This window comes from Meles meles, chromosome 16 (genome assembly GCF_922984935.1).
Source record: "Meles meles chromosome 16, mMelMel3.1 paternal haplotype, whole genome shotgun sequence".
NCBI lineage: Eukaryota > Metazoa > Chordata > Mammalia > Carnivora > Mustelidae > Meles > Meles meles.
Window position 1 is genome coordinate 20,122,530 of NC_060081.1, and position 26,625 is coordinate 20,149,154.

At 41.1% G+C, this 26,625-nt stretch overlaps 1 protein-coding gene across 3 annotated transcripts in view; it reads right to left on the reverse strand.

Annotated features, from left to right (window-relative positions):
• Positions 1-256: 256 nt before the first annotated feature.
• The window catches only part of NMS (neuromedin S), a 45,869-nt gene continuing 19,500 nt past the window's right edge, over positions 257-26,625 (reverse strand). For 2 of the 3 annotated variants that reach the window (XM_045981349.1, XM_045981350.1), the window contains 7 exons: positions 5,721-5,744; positions 5,575-5,628; positions 4,174-4,251; positions 3,025-3,060; positions 2,383-2,424; positions 1,270-1,317; positions 257-392 (listed from right to left, as the gene is read on the reverse strand). In XM_045981349.1, coding sequence (XP_045837305.1) covers positions 1,279-1,317; positions 2,383-2,424; positions 3,025-3,060; positions 4,174-4,251; positions 5,575-5,628; positions 5,721-5,744 — 273 coding nt within the window. In that variant the 3' untranslated portion in view covers positions 257-392; positions 1,270-1,278. Of the gene's footprint in view, positions 393-1,269; positions 1,318-2,382; positions 2,425-3,024; positions 3,061-4,173; positions 4,252-5,574; positions 5,629-5,720; positions 5,745-9,138; positions 9,178-9,483; positions 9,540-11,900; positions 12,132-26,625 lie in introns of those variants that run through there. The other variant, XM_045981348.1, reaches the window with a different exon arrangement.

The window sequence follows — 26,625 nt, forward strand, 5'->3', positions numbered from 1 at the left end:
ATGGAGGAGAATGAGGCACAGGGATGGGAAGGGACCAGCCCACAGTCCCCCAGATAAAAGGTGAAAGAATCAGAACATGAAGCCAGCCAGTCTCTCCCTAGCCTGGGCTCTCAATTCTCAATAACGACAAGATATCTGGGGCATTGTAAAACAATGCCAAACACAGCACATTTAATCAATATATATATATTAAATATATATTCTCCCTCCCACAAGACTTCCCAATAAGAAATGAAAATATTGTGTCCATGCAACTTTATTTTTTATACAACTGAATATTCTAGTGAACATAGAGCAAGAGAATTATCTTTTATCTCTCACAGAAAGTTGACATGTGTTCAAAATAATTGCCCAATTCTTTATCTGATCCAGTTTCTCTTTGCCATTGAATTCTGAAAAAGAAGAGAAAAATACAGTGCTTGGATCAAATCATTATCAGAATCAAGAAGAGGCCCGTGGGCATGTTATTGTACAACATATTTTAAAATTATGCCTCATTCTGACAAGTCACAAATGCCCCAAATCAGTACTTATTTATTTTTGCAGTATCTAACTGGGCCGTTTAGGGTGAGTGCTATGGCCTCAGGGAACCTCTTCCCCTGCTTTCAGCTGGGAGCTCTGTCTCCCAGCATCTGGACAGCTTTCTCAGGTACCCTGGCCTGCACAGGCCCTGGCTGGTTAGGATCAGGCTCCAGGCGGGAGGCCGTGACACCTCCGAAGGACAGCCACCTCTTGTCCCTGGGACCACACCATCATGAGAGGCAGAGGAGGCCCAGAGCTGCCCTCGTACACGGACTTCACCTCCGTAGGCCTGAAGACCAAGAATCTCCGCAGATTTAAACTCGGGGTCTCAGAACACTTTTGAATGGAGGGAGTAGCCTTGCCTCAGAGATGTTCCCACTCTAAGGTATTGCTCCTCCCCTGCCAAGCATGCCCAGGAGGGGGTGGCTTTTCCCTTATCAGAAGGGTCAGGTGAGACATCCTGAGGATCACCTGGGCCACATGGGGCTCTCACTCCCTCATAGCTCCTGCTGGAAACCCCTGCAAAGAGCCAGCAAGTGGGCAAAGGCTGCAATGTGTGCTCAGGACAGCCTCTACCAGACTGCGGTGGGGGTCTCTGTGGTGTGGAGCAGGGAAGGGTGGGGATGGAGGGCCACCCCACATTCCACGTGGTCCTCCTCCTTTTGAACTGCCACCCCTCTGGCTGCCTCTCACTCCCCCTCAGTCAGATACGTTTGCTTGGAGGAGAACAGCTGCAATGGCGCTGACCTCAGACTCCTACTGGGTGTTATCTTCAGTGTTTCTTCCGTTCCTTGGCTGGGGGAAAAAGAAAAAGAAGCAACTTACAGATACTGAGACAAAACTACATGGAACCTGCTTCTGGGTCTCAGATCCTTCCTCAGCTGGGCCCTAAGATCTCGTTCTCCCAGCTGGGATGTCAGAGCCTCCGTGGGAGTTCACCTGGGAAGCCCTCACCCAGGGCTAGTATGCAGGTCCCCTGTGGCAGAAACCCAGGAGCCTTGCTGCTCCTCCAGCCCTGACACTGCCCCCTCCCCCGCCCCTCCACCCCCCAGCCTCTGTTTATGTGGCACTATGGTCTTCAAACCGTTTATTACAGGACTTCTCACCCTGACGACATCGTGGAGACCCACTGTTTCTCAAAGTACTTTCTAGAGAACAACCACTAACAGGTCACACAGGAGGCAGGGAGGTGGAAGAACTCCATGATCAGACACGGAGGGAACTATGTTTCTCACAGCTTTCTCACACGTGCTGGTGTGTGCTGTGAATCTTCAAGAGTGCCGGGTGCACTCTTTCCCAAACTTGTCTGACCTTTGCAGAGTAACCTCTTAGCACCAGTGACCTGCAGAATACAGTTTGAGAGGCAGGAGTCCGTCTGATTCATAGTCTGATTTTTTGGATGCAAACCCTTGAGGATCTTAGAGGATAAAGCATAGCTAGTGAGTGGCAGATCACAAACTAAGACAGTTTCTGATTCTTTGACCTTTGCTCGAGGACCCCAAGGGAGGAGGAGAGGGTGGCGCCTATACTATTGAGGGTATCTTGGATCTTCACGCTCAGGGACACAGACACCAATTCTGGTTGGCCCCCATGTCTGTCCATCAGCAGCATTCCTGTCACCCACTCATGCTCACAGAGCTCTAGTCACACAGCCTATGTCCTTCTGAACCCTTTCTTTTATAAACATCAAGTTTCTGGGAGGAGACTTTGGAAGTCATCCCTAAGGAAAGGATGAAAAAGTCCCCATAATCATTCACCAGCTTGCCATGGGGTGCTGGGCTGTGCTCATTCCGGAGGAATCCGTAATTGCATGCCAGAAGGGAATTGGGGTTTAAAAACAGAGAAAAAGGAATACTATACCCTGAAAAGGAAAAATGGTTGTCCCCAGGTGGCAGTGTGATCCTGCAACATAAAAACACAAACCATTATACAACCACTTTGTGCTCAAGGTCTTCTGAAGATGTCATGACCGCAGGTTTCAAACTGTGGTCCCCAACCAAAAGCATCAGTGGCACCTGAGACTTGGTTAAAAATGTAAATTCTCAGGTCCCTACTGACTACCTGGAGTTGGGGCCCAGCCACCTGAATTTTAAAAACATCCTGAGGTATGGATGACTCATGGTCAACTTGGAGAGTCAATCGCTGGTAGATGGGGCTTATGCACTTATAGTACCTCTCCCCAAGTTTGCACAACGGCCATGTGGGCCCCTGAGTCACATAAAGCAAATCCTCAGGAACAGATGGGTCCAGGTGACTCATCTGCAAGGCTGGAGATGAAATATGAACAGCCAGAAGCATTGCCCAGTGAGTCCTCACTGCCTCAGGACAAGCTCAGGAAAACCTGCAAGTAAACGCTCAGCCTCAGAGAAGATTTTCAGGGGGCATACCATGTCCAGTTCTTTCCAGAAGGGATATAAAGGGGTGACAAGATTGCCCAGCTCCAAGCACTTCTCTTGCAGATCTGCAAGAGTTGGAGCTGGGTTCTCCACAGGTCTTCCATACCTTCTTGGTGAAATCCACTGCAGCAGTCCCCGAATCCTGTGAGTGAATGAGGCACAGGTTAATGTAACAGGAGCTGCATCCCCCAGGCTTACCGTCAGTTGGCTGTGACCCTGTGCCTCCTGGTACCAGAAATTGGATGCAAAAAAGAAGTTAGGGAAGGGCTAACCATGGAGCCAATTATAATTGCCTGTTCTGGAAGACAGGAATGTTCTCTTGATTGAGGTACCATTTGTGTCCAGGACAATGAACACATTGGCTTGCTCTTCCCAACAGTGTCAACTTGAGATTGACGTCCCAGTCCAAGGGTATGTCCTGGCAGCTTCCTAAAGGACCAGGCTCAATCTGGAAGGCGGCAGGCAGCAGCTGGATCAGACAAGACACACTGCTGCAGGTGCTTAAAATGATCAACCTATTTTCCAGGAACTGAGCAGTTTCCTGGGGGGTCTGGGGGTTTTCAGAGCTAAAATCAGGAATGTTCTGGGCAAACTGGAACGAGTTTCAGCATTTGGAAGAAATGCTCTTTTCTCTAAGAAATACTCTTTTCTTCCTTCCTTCCTTCCTTTTTTGGCTACAATGTAATCAAACTTCAATGGGCATTTCGAACAACTATACTTATTACTGAAGCTGGTAATTTCTAAAACCCCAAAACAAAACAAACAAACAAACAAAGAACTATATTTAAAAGAAACAAAGTTCTGAGATAGGACAAAAAGGCAGGTGGAGGAACAAAAGAGAGCCTGGGGGATCACCAAGGCAATGTCCATGTCAAGAGAAAGAGAAATGGTTGGGGAAAGTGAAGAAACAGCATGGAAACGAAAAGGAAATGAATGGAAGATGAGAGCGGAAGAGAAGAGGATGTCTTTATCCTAGGGGCCTTCCCAGGCCCTGCAGCCACTCTGTGGGATTCAAGGTAGGGAACTGTGGCCCAAGGCTGGGCCAGCTCTCCTTCCCAAGGTGGAGGCTGAGATTCAAAGACAGAATGAAAATGAGACCCCCCCACCCCCGTCCCACCACCACCCCCGTCCCACCACCACCCCCGTCCCAATCCCTGTTCCCCCCCTCCCCCCAGCGCCCAGCGACCACACGCATTTACCACGGTAAAGTGAACTTGCCGTGGCATAAAAAGAGGGCCCAAGAGAAAGCACCTACGCGTTGTTGTGGAAATCTTTTCACCTTCCGGTTGGCGAGCTGCGCAGCCATGCGCATTAGCGGGTGCACAGGAGGAAACTGTAACAGAGGGGAGGTGTGGGGGGTCGGACGCCTGCCAGGACACAGCCCAGGCTATGCTGCCCTCTCCATGCCCTCCCTTAGACGGCTTTGATGTCCAGAATAAAAGCCATGTCCATGCCTAAACTTGAAACTTCTAGGTTTTCACTAAAGAACTGCTTGCCTTTATAGCAGGTTACAATTCCAACACATCACTTACAAATATTCCCTTAGAGTGAATCAGACTTTTCTTTGCCTTCTCCCCAAGTATTCTGTCCTTCTAGGGTGGAGTGCACTGTCCTTTTTCGCTCCAGGCCTCTCTCCTAGTCCAGGGGAGGAAGTGGAAGGACAGCACTCCGAATGTGCTTTCCCCAAGGTGTTTGCTTTTCCTGTCCTTCTTGTCTGTGACTGTCGCACACATTCAGACACACATACCTGTGTCTTATACCCAGTTTATGTGACTCCTCCCTGAGTATTTTGGCTCAGAGTAAAGGTTCATTTGTGTCACAGAGCTTATCTTTTTCCTTCCATTGTCTTTTCTCCCTTTATAGTGCCCTTGGCCCTTCCTGATACTATCCTCATCCTCACTTGGAATCCTCATTCCTAAACCTAAACTACAGATGAGACTATGCCTCTTAGGGGGAAAAAAAAAAAAAAAAAAAAAACAACAACACTTTACTAGTATTTTTTTAAAGGTGTTCTTGAAGACTTGGAAAGTCTTGATTATATAAATAAGTGACTTTCGAATGGTAGAATTTCAGTTACTGTAACAGAGCCCCTGAATTAAAAAATGTATTTTGTGACCTTCCTAATATTCCTCAAATCATACCCCGCAGAAATTCACTTACACAACCTGCTTCTGAGAGTAACTCAAGTTTCTAATAACAAGGCGACGTTTTTCCCATAGCACATATACACAGTGATGGCTACAGAAGGTGCCCTTGTGTGGATCACTATCTGGGATAGGTACTTTACACGTCACAAAGCACTTTTTAAAATAAAAATAAGGTAATATGATAAATGTAAATTGAGCTCAGTATTTATCAGGTCTTTTTCAAACATCTGTTAAAGTGCATAATAAAAAGTTACTCCTCACTTATTTTTCCTTTTCTGGAGTATATTCTCTAACTTTTCAGATCTGTCAGCCTCCCACCACCTCCAGCCCAGACTGGGAGAGAGAGAATCCCTGAAGCCCCAGGAAAAAGCTCTTAGAAAGCTATTACACAGACAGTGTCTGCAAGCCCCCAGCTTTTCTACTTATTCGCACATATTAATTAGAACAGGATAAAAGACAAGCAGATGAGAGTCACATTTACAGAAGGATGAGTATAGTAAAATACTGACCCCACTTTTAACTGGATGTATTGGCTTCTGAGTTCTGGAGTAGTGAAATAAAAACTGAGTAAAAAAAAAAAGAGTTTAGCACAATGTTACTTGTTACCAACATAAATTCACATGCCTGCATTACCAGAGGACTGGGTGGTACTCACCCTTTTGTATATGTCTTGATCATCCTAGAAAGAGAATTGTGAGGGTAAGTTACATGGAATTTTACTGAGGCAGGCAACTGATGAGGTTTTCATTTTAAGTTACACCATGGACCTTATTGAATTTAACTGAATATTATGAAATAAATTGTCAGTCTAAAATGAAATCCAAACTTAATAAGACTATAGTAGATGCTGGGTCTTACAAAAAAGCAAGTTGCCAACAATACATCATTATTTTCAGACTGAATCTCATATTACATTTCTAATCTTGGGGAGAAAAACATGCTCTGTAGTGCACAGAAGCAATCCCATAAGCAATTCCCAGATAACCATCAAAGACTGGGAATAAAATTAATGATAGCAATTTTTAATTTTTTCCTGGGTGTACTCTAGAATTCAGGTTTTTGTTTTTGTTTTGTTTTGTTTTGTTTTGTTTTTAGGGTTGGCTCAAATCAACCAAAGTCTCCCCTTGCAAAAAAAAACTTTCTACATGAACCTCCACTCTTTTTGCAGAAAGCCCAACTCTTCCTTTCTAAATCCTTGTTAGAGCACCATCTCTTCCTTGTCTGCACAGATGACAGGTGGGAATGGTTGTATTTGCAGCATATTCTACTCCAGGATCCTATTGTGAAGAAGACATCTTACAAAACAATAAATCAGGTTTCCATGTCCGCATTTTGTAAAATCACTTGAGATGATTACTGTGAAAGATATTTTAAATATGCTGATCTGGCTAATAATGATCATTCAGATCTCAATCACATTGAAACATTTTTGAATCAGCTCACACATCAATCAAGACAGAAATTAAATTGTTAATAACTTTTAATTTGTGGCTGTTGATACAATTACATCATCCTATAAAATGTGAAGTTTCTACATGGGAAGCAGCCCATGCTTATGTATACTACACACACACACACACACACACACACACGCACACACCTGCCCTTTCATGTGTATGTGAGTGTATGTGTGTTTTCTGAACATGTATTGGGCAAACAATTAATTTTATGTACCATATTCGCCAGCTTTATACTGTTATGTTTCAAGCCAAAAAATAACAAGGAATATGAAGATGATTTTTCAAGTGCTCAAATTCCACATTTCATATGCACCTTCCTTGCTTCAGTTTTTTTCTTTTTACAGAAAAAAAAAATCTATTTCAAAATGTACTTACCTATCTAATTTATTATTTACTTCCCCAACAGAACTTAAGTTTCATGAGAGCAGGTAGTTTTGTCTGTTTTGTTCAGCACTGAACCTTTAACACTTAACACACTGGCATGCTCTCAGTAAGTATTTATCTTTGAACAGATGAAGAGTAGAACTGCATTGACAAGAATCTATTGCCCCCTTTGCTATCTAAAGTTCTGATCTCACCAGAAACACAAAACAGGAAGACTTTTTGCAGGTGCCATTATTTGTAGAATGTAACTCTGCTTTCTGAATTGCTTAAAGATAAAATTGCCCTGGAGGCACAGACCTGGCTTTTCTGAAGACCAGAAGTGGACTTAGAGCCCAGGTAGCTCATCTGGAATGTGGGATAGATGAGGGAACCAGAGTTCCAGGAGAGGAAGTTACAGGACAAATGCCCTATTTTAATGCAGGGGCAAGACCAGGAAGAGCCACATGTCTCTGTTAATTGATGTAAAATACTGATAGTTTTGTTCACTGAACAACCTTTTGCTCTTCTATAACTGAAAATGATAAAGAGGACTTTATCATTGGGAAAATGGAGAAAGTGGACAGAAATTCATTCCAGGTGAGCCCTTGCACTTGGGGAAACCCACATGTGACAGCTACATTTCCACTTCTTCTGCTTTGCAGGGGACACCCTCCCAGTCTTCATGTGAGGGACAGGGAAGCCTATCCTGTGTGATGTGAAGAGGCAGTAGCAAGGAGATGGAAAACTTTGAATCTTTGCCCCAAATTTTTGCTCTGGGTAGCAAGGCTGTAAAGATTAGTTTTAAAGATAAGAGATGACAACTCTCTTCAGACACGTGCATAAGGATAAACTGAAAATCAGGAGAAATAGGCATGATATACTTATGAGGTTGAAGAGAGAAAGTAGGGGCACCTGGGTGACTCAGTCCATTAAGCTCAGGTCATGATCCCAGCCAGGCTCATGGGATCGAGCCCTGCATCAGGCTCCTGGCTCAGCGGGCTGCCTGCTTCTTCCTTTCCCTCTGCTGCTCCCCTGCTTGTGCTCTCTCAGTCTCCCTCAAATAAATAAATAAATAAAATCTTTCAAAAAATTTAAAAAGAGAGAGAAAGTAATGTTCGAGTCTAGAGGAATGGCCACTAGTTGCATCAGGGACAATGGTAGCAGCTGGTACTTGAGTGCTGTCATTTACTGTGTTTTAGACACTGTTAAAAACACTCCACAGAGATTCAAGCACTCAAACTCCACAATGACATTATGAGGCTAGTATAACAATTATTCCCATATGACAAATGGGGAAACAAAGACACGGAGAGATTAAGAAACTTGCCAAAGCTAAGGAGATAGAGGTTTTGAACTCAAGTACTTTGGTTTTCCAGTCTGAGCTCCTAATGCAGCCTACAAAGGTATTTTTGGCTAAGGAAAAGCCTGTGCACAGTTATAAGGGCTTGGTGCATTTAGGGAATAATGAAAAGTTCAATGTGGCCAGGATGCAGTATGCTGTGGCTTGGGAGAGGAGAAGGAGAAAGAAAAGATATAGCTCAAGGTGAAAACATGAAAACATTCGGTTTATGCTTCAGAATCATGGACTCCACCCTAACACCACCCTCTTGCCCTTTTGATTGAATCAACATTTTTGTTGATTTTTGTATCAACTTTGTATCCATGGAAATATTTCTGTTGTGGTTACTATCACTGTTAGGTCCTTTACATGAGACCTACTGTTTTTGAAGAACTGTTATATTACAGTGTATCAATCTGTAACGTATGTCACAGTATGTCATAACATACATAATTAATGTAATTACACATGTATACATTATAATGATAATTGTAAGAATATACACGAACTACCTGTAGTTTATAGTATTTTGTATTTGAGAGATTCACTTGTTATTTACTAAAACTGCATTCTTACCCACTTACTTAGACACACACACAGACTTCTCCTGTAGGCAGCAAAAAAGTGTGCTTTTATTACAGATATCAATTATAGTATAAACATGTGCACTTATAACTAAAAGAATTATTACATGGGGGCACCTGGGTTGCTCAGTCAGTTAAGTGCCTGACTCTTAATTTTGGCTCAGGTCATGATCTCAGCACCCCCTATTTTTTTTTCCCCATTTTATTCAGCACCCCCTATTAACAGGGGTGCTGACTCTCTCTCTTTCTCAAATAAATAAATAAATCTTTTTTAAAAATAAAGATAAAAAGAAAAGAATTATTACATATATATTATTTTTCTTTTACTTTAGGTTGCATAGAAAGAGCTGCCCAATACGCCAGCCGCTAAAGAAAAATACGAAGAATGAATCAAAGGTCAGTATAAATTCCTTAGTCAATAGCAATCTATTAAAACACACATAAAATTCTAAAATGTCCCATTTATGAACTTTGCATTATCTTCTCATACAATGGCAGTGAATTTCAACACAACCCTCAAGATGCCTTAAATGAGGCCATGAAAATGGCAACATGAGTTCCTGCCGCATCCAAGAATCTGATCCTAAAATCATTTCAAATGAACATTATCCACAAGATATTCTCAAGGCCAAGACTAAATAAAAAATCTCACATTACCAAACAGCAGTGTACCTCAAGCTGCATGATATCCATGCCATCTGGGGGATCAGCTAGAGGTCGAGGAAATCCTATTGTGAGAAATCATAAAAGTATTAATGGGGGGGGGAAGTCCTAGCATTAATTTTTAAATCTTTATCATGAAAAACCTATAGAGATTCTAAAAATACAGTATTTTTAAAAGGATTTACAAAGAAAACACACTTTTACCTACCAACAGTAATTTGAGATTTGTACCAAAATTTATAAAAAACAGTGTTTTTTTTTATTCATCAGGAGTTAGCAGTATAAAAGTTAGTAACTCCAGAAAAAGGGAAAAGATACCTGGGTACAATATAATTTGTATTTTGATGCAATTTATGAAGATAGACTATCAGGAAATGGTGTCAAGAAAGTATGTGGGCACCTGGGTGGCTCAGTGGGTTGGGCCTCTGCCTTCGGCTCAGGTCATGATCTCAGGGTCCTGGGATTGAGCCCCACATCAGGCTCTCTGCTCAGCGGGGAGCCTGCTGCCCCCTCCCCTGCCTACTTGTGATCTCTCTCTGTCAAATAAATAAATAAAATCTAAAAAAAAGAGAAAAAGAAAGTACGTGCATCAAAATCACTCTTGGAACTTTTAAGAAATACAGATACTCATCTCTTTGCCTCATCAGACTCTTCAAGGGTAGGTTCTGGTAAGGTTGTTACCAGCAAGCAGTGGCACCCTATGCCAGTCAATCTTTAGCTGACTTAAATGAAGTCTTCATCTCATTGGTGCATGATACAACACGGGAAAATAGCTAAGACAGCAACTGAAGGAATCATTTGGATAGATGAAATTAAATGGGATAGATGCAAAACCCTGAACTTAGATTTTTAAAATGTAGGACAGGGAATATCTGGCTCAAGAGTAGTATAGATCTAAAATACTGATATTTTACTTCCTGTAATCTCTCTAGGAGCCAAGAAAAAGCTGAGGCAATCTTGTGCTATACAGAAATAATAGAGTCCAAGCTTTGAAAGGTGATAATCATACTTGAAATGATAGAATATGTAGTTGAGTTAGAGGTACTAAGAATAGTCCTCTTTGGCAAAGAGGAAAATTAGGACATGTATGCTAACTGCCTTCAGTTATTTTGAGAACTGTCATAAATACAAGATATTACTACTCTTCTGTATTCCCAAAGGATAGAAATTGGGCTAATGGTTAGAGGTTACACGTGATCAGATTTTAGTTTAGTGTAAAGAAAATTTTGATGATTGGAGCCATTCAAAAATACAAAGTAATTTGAACGAATCTTATAAGGATTTATTAAGAGGTTCTGTGTTAACAGTTCAATGATAAAGACCATAGGGACCTACTCTTGGGAAACATAAAATCAAGTAGGAAAAAGGAGGTGGATATAAATATATAGACAGATAAAAAGTAATAACAAATTCCCAAAAGTGTAACACAAACAGATTCTACTGGACCCCAGAAGAGGCAGCTACTTGTTCTCTTAGTTTGGTAGTGAATTGGGTATCACAAATAGGGAAATCATAGATCCCTGCTCTCCATGAAAGGTTAAATGACTTCGAAGGTTCTTTACAATGCCTAGGATTTTTGATTACACTACAGAACACAGCAAAACAAATATACTGTTCAAAAATGTATTTTCTGTTTGAATGTATTTTCAAAGATTTTCTACACCCCTAGATCAAATTTCTAATGGCAAAATCTGAAATTTTGAAATAGTTCCTTCTTCCAGTTGGATCTACCATTACATGCTTCCCTGCATCATTTGGCAAATTACCTTGAAATGGGTAGCACATTCTGACAACTGATCCCACACTCCACCCGTCCCTCATTCCCTGCAATCATACTGATTCTCAGAAGTTGATGAAGCAACACCCCTGTCCATTCAGCACCTCGGACAGCACCCAGCACCCAGGAAGATTCAGGGTCTCTGAAGGTCTGTCGGGGATCCTGCCTCCTGGGAGCCCACAGGAAGGCTATGAAAATATTCTGTTTTTCCCTGGTTCTGCTTCCTCCCCACCCCTTTCCAACTGTCCCTCAATCCTCAGTCTTTGGGTCTGTAAACACAGTTTCACTGTCTCTGTTCTCCTCTCGTCAGAATTCCCAGAGTATAGATGGCTAAGACATTGGGGTCCCAAATCATATCCCTTACAGTTTCAGTGGCATATCTTTGGGACAGCCCTGAGTCAAGAATTGTTTAAAGAGAGTTCCACAAAGGAAAGTTGTCTCTTTTGGTAAAAGGCTGCAGCATCTAATTCTGTCCACCCTTTCTTAAAAGATTAGAGACAAATGAGAAGCCATTTCAAAAGGGTGGAAATGGGGGTAGGTGAGGGGATTACATTTGACTCCCTCCAGAACTGCACTGAAGGATCAAGGTCTGTCTCAGTCTTCCTGAGAGCTCAGGCTAGATGGGAGTCTGATGAAGGGGTCCCCTTACCTGAAGAGGTAATCTGTACCATGCAGAAGCAATAGATAGCCAAGATGGAAGGGAACTGAGGAACAAAGTGCTTCATCTTCAAAGCCCAGTTTCTCTTTGTTGACCACAGATGTAGTCTGCTAGGACAGGAGTTGGAGCATTTCCTGAAGTTTCATAGGCAGAGGCAACACTCTGCCCTGCTTCTGATCAGGCCCAGTGGAAAAGGTACCTTTATTTGCAATGCCTTGGAGCCCATTGGCTGAGCACCAATCAGTTTTGCACAGAAGGACCCTGGCTTTCTCATAAATGTCACGCTGGGCCCTTATTTGTAGAATAATATCCTCCTGGTGTAGGCATTGTACAGAGTCATCTTTTTCAATCCAGCAATAAAAATAAAAAGTGGAGAGTCATAATTGTTATTCTATAGTCTTTTGAGAAAACGCCGGAAAAGCTTTTTCTCTTTTTTTAATCAAAGAACTGGACATAAATCTATATACTCTTGCATGACGAAGTCTTATTTCCTAAGAAGCTGTTTATTTTCCACCATTAACAAAGGATATTTTAGTCTTTGGTTCATCTGAGAACAAAATTTGGAGTCCTAGATATAATATTACAAGAAACTCAAAAGTTCACATAAATTTTTTAAAAATCGTGGCTGGAAATTAGACTCCTTGAGGCAGACTCATTTCCATGAACAAGTTAAATATTTCAAATTATATCAGTATGCAAGAAAATATGACAGTGGTTATTAGTAATAATAATATCTCACCTACTGAGATCCTATTTAGGATTTCATATAAGTTAGTTCATGTACTTCTCACAGAAAATCCATAAGGAATGTATTATTACCCTAAATTTATGGATGGGAAAATTGAGGATGAGAGACAACAAGGAACTTGCCAAGGTCACCAAGCCATAAAGGATGCAGAGCAGGGATTTAGACATAAGGGTATCTGAGCCCAGTCATGTCTGTAAAAGTCTGGGATTTTAGTCAATGTGTTCATTTTTTTGTAGTAAGACCTTCCTTGACAGAGAATTCACTCAATCTAAAGATCGCTTTGCATGGTTTGGACATTTTAACAATAGGGTATTATGCCAAGTGAAATAAGTTGACATAGATAAAGACTATATAATTTCACTTATATGTGAAATCCATAAAACAAAACAAACAAACAACAACAACAATAAAACCCAGAAACAGATAGACATAAATACAGAGAACAACCTGGGGTTGCCAGAAGGAAGGAGGGTAAAGCAATAAAAGGGAATTAAGAGGCACAAACTTCCAGTTACAAAGTAAATAAGTCATAGGATTAAAAAAGTATAGCATAAGGAATACAGGGAATAATATTATAATAATGTCATATGATGACAGATGGTACCATAGCACCATAGTGAACATTGTGTAAGGTATAAAGCTGTCAATTCACTATGTTGTATACCTGAAACTAATATAATATTGTGTGTCAACTCTACTTCAATAATAAAAAAGTCTTAAAGAGCCTCCTTGTGATTGGATATGGATTAGAAAGAAGGAGAAAGAATGAAGTCTTCTTTCTTGCAGAAAGGGTAACCTATATAAGGCATATATCAAGTATCCTTTTATCATCATGCGTATCTTTAATTTTTGCTCTTTTAAGGATTAGGAAGTAACTAACAATTGTTGAAAGTTTACAATGTGCTTAAAACATGTTAATACTTTACCTAAGTCATCTTATATCATTTTTTTCAATGAATGAAAGTTTTGAGAATAATTTTCAGTGGGAGTTGCTCAGAATAGACTTTATGACTTAAAATGTGGTATTTTGCCAAAAATTTCTAATTCATAAGGGAGTAGGAATTATAAACTACTGTATCACCATAATATTTTGTCTATTTCCTTGAGATAGCAAGAAACTGAGATTTGCTTATTACAGTATTTATCACTTTAGTTCAAGGAGAATAACCTAAGGTCTTCAAATACCAGGAAGAGATAATATCTTTGTATCGAAGTGGGTGCACCCACTGTCCAACTGCAAATCTTTACTAAATGAGTAGGAAAACATGAACGACTGTTTTCTGAGCATAAACCACCTATCTGTATGGTATTAAACACAATTACTTATGGACATTTTAGACACAACACATGCATAATAACAAAGTTTTATGGCAGTTTTACTGTCAATCAATAAGTATTTTTTAATTTTGGTCTCTCTACCATGAACTAGGTACTCTATGCACAAACATACCTTTTTCAAATAAACCTATGTGATAGCTCTTATTTATATCAAATTGATTTTGTTTCTTTTGCACATTTGGCACACATTATTTCTCAGATATTCAGAATAGAAAATAAAAATATTATTTTTAAACCATTTTTTAGAAGATTTTTTTTCTAAGTAATCCCTACATTCAACTTGGGGCTCAAACTCACAACCCCAAGATCAAGAGTCACATGCCTCACCACTGACTGAGCTGGCTAGTCACCCCTAAAAATATTATTTTTAATGCTAATTCAGAAATGGGATTATAATGATATCCCAGAAATGGAGTATGTTGAAGCCCTGATCCCTTGTGTGACTGTATTTGGAAATTTGGCCTTTAAGGAGATAATTAATATCTCATGTAAATATCTCCTTTGAGGAGATAATTAAGGTTAAATGAAGCATAAGGACGGGACTACTCTGTGAGGACTCGTGTCTTTGTAAGAAGAGGAAGAGAAATACCAGAGCGCTCTCTCTGAGCGCACACAGAGAAAGGGCGAGGAGAGGACAGTGAGAAGGCATTGTCTGTAAGCTGAGGAGTGAGGTCTCATCAGAAACAATCTTGCTGGCACCTTCATCCAGGACTTCCAGACTCCAAACTATAAGAAAATATATTTTGTTGTTTAAGCCACCCAGACTGTAGTCTTCAGTTATGACAGCCTGAGCTAATATGAACACACAGGGGGTTTTAGCAAATTCAGTATCAGAAAAAAAAAAAAAAAAGGTAAAATAATGAAATGAAAGGTAAAATAAAAATAAGAAACTCCCATGATTTTAAATGATATGATTATCTATCCAGAAAATCCAAAGGAATCAAGTGGCAAATTCCTAGAATGAATAAGTTTACCAAAATGGTCAATTGAAAGAAAACTATTTTCAGGATTAATTTTCTCAAACATGAGCAAAAATAAATTTTAAAATGTATTAGACAGGTAGAGCAGGGTAGGGAGAAGGTGGTGGGGTTATGGACACTGGGGAGGGTATGTGCTATGGTGAGTGCTGTGAAGTGTGTAAACCTGGTGATTCACAGACCTGTACCCCTGGGGCTAATAATACACAATATGTTTATTAAAAAATTTTTAAAAATAAAAAATAAATAAAATAAAATGTATTAGAAAATGTAAATAGCTTAAAAAACCATGTAATTCAGAGAACTAAGTCAAGGAATAAGAATGCAATATATTTAAAAAGAAAACCATAACATTTTACCAAAGAACATAGGAAATAAGTGAAAAGGCATATCATGATCATTGACAACAAGAGTCAAGGTTGTTAGAAGTTCAACTGGTGGCAAATTAATCTATAAAGTTAATGTAAGCCTTATGAAAATTCCAAAATGACTTTTTCATGGAATTTTAACTGACTCTGAAATTATTTTGAAAGAGAAAATACTGAAGAATATTCAAGACATTTTTGAAAAATATACTTCGACAATATCAAAATGTACTATAAAGCAGTAGTAGTTGTTACATTGTAGTGGTCATTTTGTTACTGATCTGGTAACAGGCTAATAAGTAGATCAATGGAACAGAATAGAGTCTTGAAGCAGACCATCTAAATGCAGAGTGGTGGCGGTATTTCAAATCAGTGCAAAATGATTTAACTACCCTAAATAGTGTTTAGAACATTTGGCCATCCAGTCGACAAAAATATTCACAATCTCACACTATAAAGTCAAATAAGTTTCAGAGGATTAATGAATTAAACCTAACACACCCACACATACATATAGATACATAAAATTCTGTATTAGAAAGAGAGTATATATATGGTTGGGAAACTGCTCTTGGGCAAAATTTAGAATAGGGAAGCCATTAAGGAAAAGAGTGATACACTTTATTATATTTTTAAAATGTCTATGAAAAAGATAACTCTTATTAGCTGAGAAAAGACAGAGTAGGGGAAGTATACAACAACTATAGAGACACTTACAATACAGTAATAGAGGGGAGACGGAGAGAAGGAAGGAGGCAGGCACAATCTAAATGTCTGGTATAGAGCAAATGTTAAACTGTAGAATATCCATAATATGGAAATTCATGTAACTCTTAAAAAGAAGAAGATGGATCTTTATGCATTGACAAGTCAAACTCTTTGTAACATAGTGAGTAAAGAAAAAAAGTTATTAGAACTACATACTATATGGTCTAGTATCAGTTTGCTTCTGCTCATAATACAGCCAGTCTCCACACTTAGTTGTTTAGAACAACCATTTATTTAGCTCAATATTACGCAGGTCAGTAATTTGGACTGGACCCAGCTAGGTAATTCTTATGGTTTGGCCAGGGCTCTGCTAATCTCAGGTGGGCTCACTTAGACCCTTACATTCATCTGGTAGATAGACTAGAGCATCTGGGACCTCTTTCCATGTGGTCTTCTGGTCTCCAGATGGCTAGTCCAGGTTTGTTCCAGTGCTGGTTTCTGAGTTCCAAGACAGTGACAGTAGAAGCTATGAAGCCTCTAGGTTTGGAACTAACAAAACATCACATCTGTGTTATATTGTTCAAAGCAAGTCACAAGGCTAGCTGGATTCAAAGCGTGGGGGAAAAACTCCATCTCTCAATGAACGTAGATGAAAAGTATACAGCCAATTTTGCAATCTACAGATCTCCACTTCTGTACACATGTTTTTCAAAATAGCCCATGCAATTCCATGAGTGCATATGTTGGTAACACAAAGAAAAAGGGTTAGGATGTTACACACAGACACACAAATAGCAGTGGCTCTAGAGAAATGGGATTGTGAGGGGGTCATAAAAACCTTTTACATTATCTGCACTTTTGAATTATCACACCAGCTATCTGTGAATTACCTGTATGAGTAAAACTAAATTTTAAAAATATAATAAATATAATAAACTTGGGGGCACCTGGGTGGGTTAAGCCTCTGCCTTCAGCTCAGGTTGAGATCTCAGAGTCCTGGAATGAGCCTCGCATCGGGCTCTCTGCTCAGCGGGCAGCCTGCTTCCCCCTCTCTCTCTCTGCTTGATTCTCTGCCTACTTGTGATCTCTGTCTGTCAAATAAATAAATAAAATCTTAAAAAAGATAAAAATATAATAAACTCCAAACACTATTATGAGTATATGACTTCACATTTAAACATCTGAACTTACATATATGAAAAAGCAACTTTCTTTTAATTATTTTTATTGTGTTATATTAGTCACCATATAGTACATCATTAGTTTTTGATGTAGTGTTCCATGATTCATTGGCTGGGTATAACACCCAATGTTCCTGCAATCCATACCCTCCTTAATACCCACCTCCGGCCTAACTTATCCCACAACCGCCCCCCCTCCAGCTCCTGGCCTCCCTCCCCCACCCCACCTTCTAAAACCCTCAGTTTATTTCCTGGAGTCCATAGTCTCTCATGGTTCTTTCTTTATTTCATTACATTTATTTTTCCAAAGTGTGTCCTTTGTTAGGCATTATTGAAAAGATTGCAACCAGCGGATTTGTCAGTTCCAAGCCAATTTAATGAGGTATCTTTTTTTTTTTTTTAAATACATGGACTCACCATGGGGAGCTCCCACACCATTTGAAACAGAACTGAAGGCCAAGAATTACACTAAAAATTCCTCCTCCTTCCCACATCAAGTTAGCTCCCGCTTTGTAAATGGTTATTGAAAAAAAACTCAGCAGGCTTTTAAGGAACTAGACTTTAATCTGTAGGCTATTTTGAAGAAATGTAATTTCAAAATTGATCATAAGTTTCTGTGTTCGAAGCATAACTTCCTGAGTTCTTCAGTGGATTCCAACGTCCTTCGAGAACCCTCTGAGTCTACAGCAAGTGAAGATGCAGGTAGGCAGATTAACACTTGAGGGCTTCTATCCCTAGCAGGGTTTCACAGAAAGTAGTGACAGGTGTATTTGAGGGGCTGGCTGTTAAATCCCCCAAAAGCTGTCTGGTGACAAAAGTCCAGTCTCCCACATCTGTTAGCACTGTTCCCACTCATCTGAATGTACCCTCTCTTGTCCTCCCAGATTCTGAGCCTGTATCCTGTGCTTTTCTCTTGGCTTTTACACGTGCTTTTCTGTTGGGTTACTTAGTGGAGGCAGGGGATGGGAGAGCTGTGTAACCTCAGGAGAACCAGGATATGCTAATAGACAAAAATGCATTAAAGTAAGAACCATAGCTTTACTTACTGTATATTTTCCTTTGCCTAGAGAGTTAGAAACCTACAAAATAAACTCTCTTCCCAGCTGGCTTCCTGGTAGTTTAGAGGATGGGAGAAGCTTGGAAGATGGAAGGGAGAGCCATTTTTTTTTTCCCTGCTTTGGGTGATGCTCCCAGCAGAGACAGCTCTCCGGGGCTCCACAAGCACCCACAAGCAGCAGCACTTACACATGACTTCACACTCCCGTGGTCCTGTGGTGTAATTAGAGTGTGTGCCCCTGGCTTCCTGGAGAGAAGGAGAGGTGATAATTGAAACAGCAGTTCTAGTAGAGACCCCATTAGTCTCAGTGACCAAGGAACATAGGCTCTGTGAACACCATTTTTCTTTGTTCCTCCAACCCTAGTGGTAAACGGGGGCTCTCTGCAGTTGCTAATCTCTGGGTAATGTTGCCACTTTTCAATTCCAGCCTCCTTTTGAGATTATTTATTTACAGTTTTATTGAGCTATATCACATGTATTTAAACTGTATCTTCTGATGAACTTTAATATATGCTGTGATACCATCATCACAATAAAAATAACACGTTATTTCTCATGCTCCAAAAGTTTCTCATGCTCCTTTGTAGTCTCTCCCTCTTCTTACCCCACCACAGATCTGCCTTCTGTCATCACAGGTTGTGTTTTCTAGAATTTTATATAAATGGATTCATATAGTATATGCTTCTTTTTAATTTCAATTTTTTAATCAGCATAATTAAACTGACCCAAGTTGCATATTTTAATTATTCATTTATTTTTTGTTGCTGGATAGTATCTGTTTATTCTGTTGTATATATGTATCACAGTTTGCATTTCCATTCACCAATTTTTTTTTTCCAAAGAAGAGAGTATGTACCTGCAGAGGTGGGGGCAGAAGGAGAAAGAGAGAGAAAATCTTAAGCAGGTTCCACACCCAGCATGGAGCCTCATATGGGGCTCAATCTCATGACCCTAAGATCATGACCTGAGCTGAAATCAAGAGTTGGACACTCAATGGAGTGAGCCACCCAGGCATCCCTTCATTCACCTTTTGATGGACACTTGTTTGTTTCCAGTTTTGAGCTATACAAATAAAGCTGCTATGACCATTTGTGTACAAGTCTGTGTACGAATATCTGCTTTCATTTCTCTTAGGGAATTACCTAAGTGTGGAATGACTAGATTATAGGGTAGTAATAAAGTCTCACTCTTTAAGAAATAGCAAAGCAAAAAAAAAAAAAAAAAAAAAAAAGAATGGAAAAGAGAGAGAGAGAGCAAAGTAATTTCCATAGTTGTATTATTTTCATTTCCACCAGCAGTACATGAGAATTCCAGTTGCTCCAGATCCTTGTCAACCCTTGATATGGTTACTATTTTTAACTTTAGCCATTCTACTCCTCCCAACACTTTTGTAACCAACTCTCTAAATTAACTTCCTCTGTTTATGATACTTATAGTGATTTCTTTTTTTATCCTAGTTGGATGCTGGTTCAATATAAAAATGAAGTGACTCAACACTCAATATGTATTAGATGAATGAATGAAAAACTTATTGAGAGGAAAGCCGTCAGGACTATGAAAGGATGAAAAATCAAGTATAATGTCTAAGGCAGGCAGAGACTAGGACGAAGTGAGCATATGAAGGCTCTTTTTGAGGTGTCAGTACAGGAGGGAAGCAAGAAAGAATCTCTAGCAAACACACGGTGGAAGGTCCAGAGGTACTGGATGGGAAACATTTAACAGAGAAGAGTAAATTGCTAGGGTTTAGAAATAGAGACCAAATAATGGAAGAGTATAGAGGAGAATCAGTAATTTAGCAAGCAAGAGAGGATAACTAGGAATGGCAATCAATAGAAAAGACAATGGCTTATGTTGAGTGGAGCTCTAGATAAGGACAGATTTGAATAAGAAGGAGGGGTTTCACGGGGGCCAATTAAAATAACTCAATACAAGAAAACATAAACAAGCAGCCCACGTGTCCCAGCGCAACCTCAGGAGATCAGAACAGTAGATCTGATGGTGACAGAGTCCCTGGCTCTGGTGGCTCCCCCAGCCGGCGTCTTCTGCACAGGTGCCTGGGGTGGGTGCGTGGGATGAGTCAGTGTGCTGTGGGCAGGCACACAGGTCCATCTAGCCTGACGATTCAAGAGCTGGAGAAGGGAGGACTACCAGAATGGGAAGGAAGGGATGACTCTTGTTTGGAACATGGAGCAACCTGAAACAGTTGCCTCCTCTCAACCGCACAATTTATTAGTTTGTCCCACTGCCTTGCCTGTCAATGGCACCTGGAACAATGAGAGTCACTCACTCACTCACTCACTCATTCATTCTTTTTTTTTTTTTTTAAAGATTTTATTTATTTGACAGAGAGAGATCACAAGCAGGCAGAGAGGCAGGCAGAGAGAGAGGGAAGCAGACTCCCGCTGAGCAGAGAGCCCGATGCGGGACTCGATCCCAGGACCCTGAGATCATGACCTGAGCTGAAGGCAGCAGCTTAACCCACTGAGCCACCCAGGTGCCCCTCATTCATTCTTTTCTTTACGCATTTACTGAGCTCCAACTCTAAGCCAGGTACCAGGGATAGGAAGATGAGTGGGAAAGACTGAGTTCAAGGAGGCCATGGCAGAGCAGGAAAAGCAAACACATCAATAATTCCCTAGGAGAGCCCTAGAGAAGGGTATCCATTACAGGGGAAGCAGAGAAGACTTCACAGTGGAGTTGGCTTTGACGGGGGTTTGAAGGCCAAGAGAGTTTGCCAAGCAGAGCAGGCAGAAGGGGGGGTATCCATATGAAAGGTACATAGGTGGGAAAATATCAGACAAAAGTGAAGTTTGGTGTTTCCAGGGGCTGGGACAGAAGCATGGTTGGTAGCTAGAGTAGGAGGAGAGATAGCTGTGGCATCTTTTGGAAGGTTCTTACGACAATGACAAAGATATTAAGGGAAACAGAAGGAAGGGTGAAATAAAACAGGTTGTCAGGTTGCAGACTTGTAGAGAGAGGAGGAAATGAATGGTGTCATTTTTATAAGATTACTTTCCCCCTCTGCAGAGTGCTTATACAAGCTGGGTACCTCCGATGTTAGAACTTGGCCTCACTTCTGATGGAGAAGGGAAGTGAGAAGGAGAGAATCACACTGGTTAGAGACATGGAATGCTGTACTGGAGAGCCCAGTATGCCATTTCAGGAGTGGGCTGTGTGGTGTATATCTCAGGAAGTCACCAAGGGTTAAAAGCAGGGGTTGTTGGGATCTGACCCAGCTGTGGTTACAGAGAGACGCTTCTGTGGAAATCTATCAGGAAGCATCTGCAAGTGAAAAGTAGTGAGGACCAGACCCAACGTAGTGTCAGCAGGAACAGAAAGGAGGGGGCGGACTCAGACATTTTAACTGGAGAACTGGCAAGAATAGGGGATGATTATCTGAAGGCTAAAGGAAAGGAAGAAGCTGGAGAGGCCTCCAAGGGGTCAGGCCTGTGATGCAAGAGAATGGCTGTCTTCACAGAGACAGAGAATGGAGGTGTCCAGGATGTAGCTGGAGATGAGTGACTCATGCTTAAGAAGGAAACTGAAGTCATGTGTATAGATTTAATCATCAGGAGCATGTGTGTGGTGGCTGATGTCACTAGAGAAGATGAGATCGCTTTGGGAGAACGGAGGGAGTGAAGGAGACCCTGGTGAATATCCGTGCTTGAGCAGAAGCCAAGAGGCAACTGTCAGGGAAAGCCCCCCTGCACGAGAGAAGTGGATTTAGTGTTTAGGGTGTTCCTGGTGAGCAGCACTGGTAGGGGCCAGGTTGAGGGTGTGCAGAGAAGGCAGAAAGAGATCAGCCTTTCAGGAAGGACAGAAAGTGAAGAGCTTGGGAACGAGGGAGGCTTTGTAATAAACACAGGATGAGGGAGACGTGAACATGTAGACAGGCAAAGGAGAGGAAGGGGGCACACAGGAAAGAGAAAGGAAACTAAGGAGCCAAAGTCATGGAGTAATTGAGAGGGATATAATCACAAGCCAAGAGGAAGGATGCGTCTTCTACCCCTGAAACAGGAGGAAGGAAGGTAAAGACACACACAGATCTGGGGATGGTAGGAAGGAATCTGAGCAGGTCACCTGATGGGGAACTTCTCCTTTCTTTGTAAAGAAGAGGCTAAGTTACCTGGTTGGAGGCTGGCAGGAAGAAATGGGGAGCTAGAAAGGGTAAGCTAGCTGCTCAACTTCACATACTCCATAACAAATTCAATAAATTCTCTTTCTTTTTCTTGCCTATGTTTTAAGGTTTTGTTTTGTTTTAATAGACTTTATTTATTTATCTGAGAGAAAGAGAGAGAGAGAGCATGAGCTGGTGGAGGGGCAGAGGGAGAAGCAAACTCCCCGCTGAGCAGGGAGCCCAATGGAGGACATTATCCCAGGACCCTGGGATCATGACCTGAGCTGAAGGCAGATGCTTAACTGACTGAGCCACCCAGGTGCCCCTATATTTTAAGTTTTTAAATATATTAATAAAGTAGGTCTGTATTATTTCTCACAGTGTTAAGTAAAGGAAATCAAAGTCCTGGAATAATAGGCCCTTCGAATTGTGGGGAAGAGAAATCTCAGCTAGTTAAGAAGAAAATATATCTTCTAGCTGAAACAAACAAAACCAAATGAAAACACAAAGAAATTATCCTTTGACATCTTTAACTACACTTGTCACTGTTATTTCTAACTCAAGAGTAAAAAACACAGGGCGTCTGGGTGGCTCAGTTGGTTAAGCAGCTGCCTTCGGCTCACGTCATGATTCCAGAGTCCTGGGATCAAGCCCCGCATCAGGCTCCCTGCTTAGCAGAGAGCCTGCTTCTCTCTCTCCCTCTGCCTGCCGCTCTGCTTACTTGTGCTCTCTCTCTGTCAAATAAATAAATAAAATCTTTAAAAAAAAAAAGGAGTAAAAAACACCTGAATTTCAGAGTTTGTTGCTATGACTTGAAGATGTTGCTGTAGTTTCCAGGAAGGTGGTAATCCTCATAGGTCCTGTTTAAAAATGTGTGGCTCTGGTAATGTCTCAAAAAAAAAACATTTGAGACATGTTTTTCTGAAAGCATACATATTTGTGAGTCTCCTGAGTCAGAAGAGGGTTATGGACACTTCTCTCATCTCTCATTCGTGCAAAGGTAAGAATACCATAATGATAATAATAACAACAACAAAATTAACTCTATGATTCTTTTATCTTGTTTAAACAAAGTTCAAAAGAATAATTCATGTAAATTAACATTAATAAATGCTTAAGAAGTCATGTGGTAAATGAAAAAAAAAAACAAGTCTAAAGGCAGACTTAAGGTGAGCATGGTCAATGGGGATACCCTGTGTAACTGTGAGCTGTTCTTTGCAGTTTTACATAGCCTGAGGGACAGGAGAGGAAGGTCAAGGAGCTGTGGAGATGGCTCTGGAACTGAAGTCACAGGACTAGAAAGACCTCTTTTCGAATCAGAACTTTGACTCTGAGGGTTCTTTCCCAGGCCCTGACTGACGAGAACCAGCCCCTAGGGGAGATCCTTGCTCCTCTTATCTTTGGAAGCTATTAGCAAGGCAGTCTGGTGCACAGAACTGAACTGCTATTTTTGTTTGCAGAGACAAGCTGCCTATCCATCTCAGTAGGATGCCCCTTTGAGTCACTTTCCCAATAATGACAACAGAGTCACAGAGACCTGGCCATTCTCTCTGACCAGAACCCTCTCAGGCCCAAGTACGTTCATAATTCTGTGAGATGCTGGATGGTTCTGGGGGAGTTACCTGAGGTTGAAGGTGGAGAGAAGTTAAATACCTTCTTTGGAAATAGAGATCAGATCATTAGCTCCGTGGACACTGTATGCTATCATGATATGTAACTTCTTAGGGGACATGGATCCTTCTGAATATGTGAGGAAAGGTATGGATTTTCATCTCTTAAAAATGCACAGACATATCTAGATGCCAAGTTTTCACAGCATTTTGGGGGGGGTCAGGTGTATGATTCTTTTCCATAGTCCTTTTTCATGAATCCCACCACAAACAACCACCCACAAGCAGCAGAGGGTTTCCTCTGAATATAGTCTCCAGACCACATGCTTCAGAAACACCTGGGATGCACAGGTTTCTGGATCCCATTCAGACTCTCTGAGGCTGAATCCCTGGAAGTGGAGCATAGGAATCTGCATTGTAAGGAAACTTCTCAGGGGATTCTGCACAATCTGAGTTTGAGAACCCCTACCTATGGGTTCAGACTCTAGGTGGAGAATCTCAGTTCAGCAGAATTAGGCATTTTCGCATTTGCTCAACAGCTCATTCTCAGCTCATTTGGGGCTCTTTCTGTGTTGTCTCTAGCCAGCATGTTCCTAGACTCTCCTCTCTCCATCACCTTAGAGACCTATGGACACCCAAAGGTATTTATATATTGGTTCTTGAGAAACACTTACAAAGATAAATCTTATGCCCCAAACAAATGAGTAATAGAGGACTCCCCAGAAGCCACGTGGACTGTCTTGGGTGATCTCTGCCACAGCCTGGCCCCATCACAGCTGCTGGCGTCCGTATGATCTGTGCATAGCCATCTGTACATGTAAAAATATCATTTGTGCACTTGCCTAAGCAGCCCTGGTAAATGGAAAGTTTTGAGAAGCCTTTGATGAGTACAATGTCATTTAGAGAAGCAGTATGCAAACAATACCCGAGTATTGCTGGCTGCTCTGCTTGGTGGGTATCCTGGCCTTTCCATTTTATGACCTACTATGAATAATTCTCACGATGCTCCATCTCCCTATTAGATGTCACAGGTTTTGTTTTGTTTTTTTTTCATCCCAGAGCCATATTTTAATACCCTGTTACGATGCTCTTCCTCCGGATTCTGTGTTTTTATTATCCATCACGACACCATAGCAGCATGCTTCCCAAAAGGCACTAAGGGACCTGTTGACCATTACTAAGGAAGCAATCGGTTCATAGGAAATTAAACTGGGCTATAACCACACATTGATTCCTCCACTACCCATGTGAATAATTTTCTTTGTGGAGAGTTTGGTGACCAAGTCATGGACTGACTTAGTTCCCTACTGTGGGAAGGCTACAGAATTATTGCAATTATAATTACCCAGCTATAATATGTGATACCACTATATTCTTCAGAAGGCACAAATCCAAGTCCTAAGCCCATGTCATACCATTAGGCATCTGTATGAAAAGGCTTTGGATGGTGTTATGAATCTTTAAAACCTGGGATGTGTCACCAAAAGGAAAATGAGGATTTAGTTTCCTTTCACTTCAACTCTGAAGCATTTCGATATTGGACATTTAGAATCCACAAACCAAAATCAAGATGGCCAACATTTGAAGTTGTCCGTTAGCTATTGTATTGTATTGTATTGTATTGTATTACATTATCTATTGTATTCACAGACATTGTCTATAAGGGGTATTTGGTGTGGAAAATGTTACCAATCAGGGGAAGGACTGGTCAATAAATGGAGCTGGGAGTTGTCTCCTAGCACTGTAATCTCAAGGATGCCTAATTCGAAATGGAACAGAAGGTTCGTGTTGTACCAATATCTTTATGAGACCAGGGGGTCATCCTTAAGTGTTGATGTGACACCTCCCACCAAAGCCCTCTCAATTTCCAAGGTGATATAAAAGGCAAGCTGCCTTGATTCTATAGCCTCTGGCACTTTTCCCTCCCTGCAGGCTGCTGAGACCCCCAAATATTCAGATGCATGTCCACACTGACAAAGGAGATTTTGGAGAGCTATTTCCTCAAAAGCGTGTCCTTAACCTCTGTATCCCTTTGTCCGAATTGTTGACTGGCTCAGTAATAAACAAGAGAGAAAGTAACCCAAGCCAAGTGATATCACCGTTCTCACCTGTCTTATACCAGCAACGTGGTCTGGCCTTGATCAGCTTTCTACATGGAAACAAATTAGTTGTATACTTCCTGACACCATATCAAAATAAACTCCAGGGATTTTAAATATCTAAATGTGAAATTTAGAAATTTTAAAACAAATGAAAGAAAGTATGTCATAACATTTTATTATGTGACAGAAAGATGATTTCTTTATAAAGACAGTGGGTGGGGTGCCCAGCTGACTCAGTCAGTTCAGCATCTGACTCCTGGTTTGTTTGTTTGTTTGTTTTAAAGATTTTATTTATTCATTTGACAGAGAGAGATCACAAGCAGGCAGAGAGGCAGGCAGAGAGAGCGAGAGGGAAGCAGGCTCCCCGCAAAGCAGAGAGCCCGATGTGGGACTCGATCCCAGGACCCTGAGATCATGACCTGAGCCCAAGGCAGCGACTTAAACCACTGAGCCACCCAGGCACCCCTGACTCCTGGTTTTGACTCAGGTCAGGAGATAGGGCCCCCACGCTGG